Here is a 5,896-nt window from a genome sequence, read left to right as displayed (position 1 = left end):
GTCTAAACAAAAATTAGTGCAATAATAAAAAATCTTTACAGTGAAATATTAAAAAAGTTTGGTATGATGTGTTTGAGAAAAAAAGAAGCGGGCAACTAAGTTAATAAAGGGCGATGGAAAATCTTCTTTACCATGAAAGTTTGGAAAAATTGGGTATATTGTGTTTACAAAAAAGAAGTGGGCAATTAATAATGGGGAATGGAAAATCTTCTTTACACTAAAATATTAGATACATTGAGTATGATGGTTTGGGAAAAAAGAAGCAGGCAACTACATTAATAAAGGGGAAAGAAAACTGGTACTGTGAAATATTAGAAACACTGGGTATGTCGTGTTTGGAAAAAAGAAGCTGGCAAGTAAATTAATAAAGGGGATGGAAAATCTTCTTTACAGTGAAATATTAGAAAAATGGGTATGTTGAGTTTGGGGGAAAAGAAGAAGCGGGTAACTAAATTGAGAAAGGGCGATGCAAAATCTTTTTTTATAGTGAAATAGTAGAAAAATTGGGTATGTTGAGTTTAGAAAAACGTTTAAGAGGCAACTTAAAATAAAAAGGCTGCATTCAATTTCTGATTTCCCAAGTTATAATTACTAAAGGATAACAGAGCAATATTTTATTCAAGGAAAATAATATATTTGCTCATGGGAACCAGGAAGAATTAATTTTTTTAACCCATGTCTGCCAAAATCGGCAACAATCTTTAATTCAACTTTATCAGAGTGCAACAGCCTATGTCGAGCATTACTTTTTACAGCAGATGACTGAGGAAGTCTCTTGAAAGATTGGTCAGTAAAGAAACAAACACACAAGTACTGCTGCCAAGGGGCTGGAGGAAGAAGAAGGAGGCAGGAAAAAAAACCTAGGCTGTGCTGAGAGAGGTCAGAGGAAGGAGGGAGAAGAGAAACACAAGAGCGATGACAGGACACACACTGCTGCTGCTGAGAAGGAGGAACAAGAATTCAGCTGACAAAAAATACTATCTTATCTTATTGCTTCCTCAGCAGCAGTGAACATCTATCCTGAATGACGCAGCATCCAGGGAATGTACAACTATTGACAGTCTCCCAGTTTGAAATTTTAAAACAAAAAACCCTTAACCTCAGCCTAAAATCTGCTCTTTGAAATGGAAAAAAAATGTTGCAGGTATAAAGTATATGCCCCTAGATGCACCAGCTTCCAAAAACTTGCTGTTATAGTTCATTGTCAGGCCACTTTAACACTTCTGAATAGTGCCTGTGTTGCTGCTACCTCCCATCCTCCACATTTCTATTGGTCCATTATTATAATGGGTATCTTCTTTGGCCAATAGGAATGTGCAGGCGGCAGTAGCCAACAGGCAAGATGTTGCACTTTGGCATGGCCTGATAGTCAGAATGGTGTGGCATTTGGCTGTAACAACAAGGTTTTGAAGGCTGCTACAGGTAAGTAGAGGCACCCCTGGTGCCCTGTTCAGCCCACAGGTGTGAAAACAGAGCGTCTTGTGTAAGTTTCCGACTCACTGCAAAAACTTACCCTGCCTCCATATGACAGCACTGGGACTTTCACCAAGCACCAGTATTGTCATATGCAATGAGGGGGAGTGTCGTGTGGAGGCAGTGGTTGAGCCGTGCTGTCAGTGGCTCTGCCCAACATGAGCTGGCATGAGCTGAACCTGGTCTGAACCTGAGCTCCTCTGGACCTGGAAGGAAGCTTTTTCTGATGTCACCCATTCAGCTCCAGGTGGAAAATTCCCTGCCCACAGCTGCATGTAAGCAAAAGGGCATGATGTCTTAAAAGTAACTGTTCATGCTTTTCTGTATTGGCTACAGCCAACATTACATATTGACTTTGTTTGCTGAAAACATCTCATGCATTACATGCACTAAAATAGATGTGTTCTGTGAACCCAAACACAGGCAGTGTCTACCGCTGGCAGTGGTATCTCAAAGCTAACCTTTGATCTAGATGCCAATGTATGAGCATCCTTCTGAAAAAGCCTCTAAACAGAAGTAAAAGCTTTCTGTTTGCTTTGAAAAACAGAAATACACGCACCACTGATCAGAATAATATAAAGTATACAGAACTGTTCAGAAATAAGGAAATTTGTATGGAAAAGAAAATGAGAATATGCAACAGCTGTATTCCAGAACATTAGTAGTGTTACTGTAAATCAAATTAGATTTGATCATTATTATTATTAACTATAAATATTTGTAAAGGAATGTGTTAAACTGAACATTGCTATAAGGGTAGAAGTACTAGGTGCTGCGTCTATGAAAGGCATGTGTCATTTGTATTGTAGGTGAAGCCCACTGAACAGAAATAATGTTTTTAGTGAGGATGCCTTATGCCCTGCAGGCAGAATGCTCCACTGCCTGCTTGAATAATGTCCCACCATATACAGTCAATCAAATCACTATGGTGTGTCTAAGCCAGATGTGCTCAAACAGTCTCAGACTGGGAATAAAAATGGCCATGGCATATAAAACATGTCAGCCTCTATTTGTGAGCTTTTGCTGTTTTTTTGTTGTTTTTTCTGAGATCCATAGAAAAAAAAAAGTTATCAGTAGGCACCACTACCAGCACAGTAAAGTATTGAACGCCATGTACAAAATGTGACTAAGACAAAAGCAGAAACTCATATCAGAATAATAATATATCAGAACAAAAATACACTTCTGCACGTTTTACTACTACCATCCAATGTTACCAAATGCCTAGTTGTTCTGTGTTTAAGCTCTTTTAGGCTGAGATTTTAGCTGTGCCATAGGTCTGGGACCCCAAATAGATGGAATTTCATGCTTTTCTCATGAAACTGATGCCAACAAAAACTCAGTTATGTTACACAGAGATTGTTCTTAAACAAGTGTGTTATCTTTATTTGATCCCTACCTGTGTAATAAATGCTTTAGGGTTGTTGAATTCACATTTGTTTCTCTGATATTTGTAGATCTGTGTGTAGTACTTTTAAGCTGCCTGGCATGCCAGTGTGTGGGAAATTTGTTGGAGAAGAGGATTTTGAGAAAATTTTGATAAACCAGTCGAATGCAGCAGGTAAGTGAATACATAGCATATGGTTTCTATATCTACCCCCATGTATTTAGCAAGTACAAAACATTTTTAATGGTGAAGCGAACCATCTGTTGATAAAAAATATTCTAAAATTAAACTTATAGGACAGAATTCCATTTTAGGTAAGTCATGAATTCATATTTGTAAAGTGCTTTTCTCCCTGAGGACTCAAAGCACTTATCTGATTGATGTTGGGACAGATAGGAGATAAGGCAGTCATCCTGAGTGTGCTGAGCAGAATATAATTCTAGGGCCAGTTTTAGATAGGAGACAATTAACCTATCAGTGCTGCAAAGCAGAAGTGCTAACCACTAAGCCATTGTGCTGCCCATTAGTCAAAAAATTACATTAACATATGCTACAGAAATTATGAATCAAAAGATACAAGTTTCAAATATGTAAATAAACTTAATATAGGGCCTATGTATACCTGTGGTTGTACATTCAAAAGGTGTTGGTGCATAATCCAGTTTATATAAAATTCTGTCAGGTTGCAGTCTGCATGCAGAATTCAAGTATAGATAGATATGAGGCAGAAAGTACCGGTAGTATGATCATTGATGTTATGAATGGCTGGATGATGACTGGTATTGTGGAATAGGAACACCATTGTGGTCACATGGGCTGCAATGGCAGTGTTAATCAATGCATGAAAAGAAAGGTGGTGTTTCTACAACTTCAGCACTGTAAAAATGAAGACAAATGGCTAATGTATATGAGAACTCTCATAAGTAGGGATTTTTTGTGTAGGACCTCTTAAGTAGAGATGAGGTGAACCTGAACCCGGTCTGAACCTGAGCATCTCTGGGTCTGGAAGGAAGCTTTTTCTTATTTCACCCATTCAGCTCCAGGTGAAAAATTATCTGCCTACAGCTGCATTTAAGCAAAAGGGCAGGATGCCATAATCACATTGACTTTGTATGGCCACATGGCTGTATTTGGTCAGTGGCACTGACCTCATATGGCCATATGTCCATATAAGGCCAATGATGTCAGCACAAGCATCTCACTGCTTTGTTTATGTGCAGCTGTGGGGCAGGGAATGCCCTAGCCTGCAGCTGGTTGGGCGGTTGGCCCAATGTCGCTTCTGGGTTCGGAAGAGCTCAGGCTTGGACCAACAGCTCATCCCTTCTTCTAAGTTACCATTCTATTTAGTTTCTCCAACACAACAATGTAAACATTTGTAGTTATCATAGTCCTCTCCTTTCTCATGCTGTGAAACGTTATCATTTCAGGAGTTCCTGTGGAAGATGCTAAAAAATCTATAGGAGAAGAACTTTTCAAAATATGTTACGAAGAAGATGAACATGTTTTGGAAGTTGTTGGAGGGTCATTGAAAGACTTTTTAAACAGTTTCAGCACACATTTAAAGCAAAGTGGACAAAATAGAACTCAAGAGGATGGAAGTGGGCTTAAAGAATGGTCAATCCTGTGCCTAGAAAAGGATCCAGATTACTTAAATGTCTATTATTTCTTCCCGAATAATATAACAACATTGATTTTACCAGGGATTATTAAAGCAGCAGCATATACACTGTATGAAACAGATGTGGAAGTCAAGTTGATGCCACATAGTGATAATGATGGCAATGACTTTATCAAGGAACCTTATCTTTTATACTCTGTGGATGTCAAAAATACCAAACCATCCTTGTCTCCATGTAAACCGCAGTCATATGTGGTTATCCCAGCAGCTATCTTCTGCAAGACTTTCCCTTTCCATTTTATGTTTGACACAGACATGAATATGCTACAGATTGGTAATGGAGTAAAGAAACTGCTCAACAGAAAAGACATTCCTGGGAAATCCAACTTTGAGGAAAATTTTGAAATTATTTCTCCAAAGATAAGCAGCACTTTTAGTGCGATCATGACTATGTTGAATATGCAATTTACTATAAGAGTTAAAAGATGGGACACAACAATTGAAAAGTCATCAGAGGTGAGATTATTTACAGAAATCCAAGATGTTTTATCTGATTACTATATTAGATTTTTTGCTTTGTTTGGTGGTTGTGGACCTATTGTTGCCAATTTAGGTGGGCTATATCTTTTATAACATTTTACATTCATTACACCTGTAATTTACCAATTAAGCACATGTGAAATAGATAAATGTGGGTCCTCCCGTGACCCAAAGCTCAGTATATCGGGAGCTACAGCTCGCGGTTTACTGAGACCTCTGCAGCCGGGACGGATCCCAACATTACTGTCGAGATCCACCCAGCTGCGTCAGTGACAGCTGGCTCTGCCTATCTAGAGGCAGAGCCAGCTGTACCCTGTAGGTCACGGCTGCAGGTTAGAGCCGTGACTGAGAGTCACGGCTCTCTGCAGGGGCGTGATCGACAAGTAAGCGAGCGACGGTATGTGTTCGTTCACTTTTCCGATCTATTGATTGGCAGTTTCATTGTCGCACGTCGGCTCGAACTATGAGGTTGAGTGATTTTCACTCACCTCATAGTTCGAGCCGACGTGTGACAATGAAACTATGAGGTTGAGTGATTTTCACTCACCTTATAGTTCTCCTTCAAGGACAGGTATGGGAAATACTATCAAACTATTATGCAATCTTCAACAAAGCACAAAGCTCAGTTTGCCTAATTTTCATCACTGTCTAGTATTTAACCATCTTTCATATGAAGAGATTCGATTCAGGTTCTGGTTTAAATTATAAGGCATACCGCACACTGTTCTTTTCCCTTTTTGTAAAGGGTCAGTACACATTAACACAAATAAGGTGTCCCTCCTGAAATTCCAACCAGACCCTTATCCAGGCATGCAGCCTGGGTGGCCAGGAAAGGGAAGGTAGTGAGTGAGCCCCTGCCCCACCTCTGGTACCATACT

The 5,896-nt window shown here is 39.4% G+C and overlaps 1 protein-coding gene across 1 annotated transcript in view; it reads left to right on the top strand.

The window, feature by feature from the left end:
• GUCY1A3 (guanylate cyclase 1 soluble subunit alpha) overlaps window positions 1–5,896 on the top strand; it is a 50,534-nt gene that overhangs the window by 14,021 nt on the left and 30,617 nt on the right. The window contains exons 4-5 of the mRNA XM_018559716.1: window positions 2,931–3,034; window positions 4,288–4,994. Coding sequence (XP_018415218.1) covers window positions 2,931–3,034; window positions 4,288–4,994 — 811 coding nt within the window. The remainder of the gene's footprint in view (window positions 1–2,930; window positions 3,035–4,287; window positions 4,995–5,896) is intronic.

Source organism: Nanorana parkeri, unplaced genomic scaffold (genome assembly GCF_000935625.1).
Source record: "Nanorana parkeri isolate BGI_ZX_2015 unplaced genomic scaffold, ASM93562v1 scaffold413, whole genome shotgun sequence".
NCBI lineage: Eukaryota > Metazoa > Chordata > Amphibia > Anura > Dicroglossidae > Nanorana > Nanorana parkeri.
The sequence above is the reverse complement of the archived record's forward strand: the minus strand, read 5'-3'. Positions and strand labels throughout refer to the sequence as shown.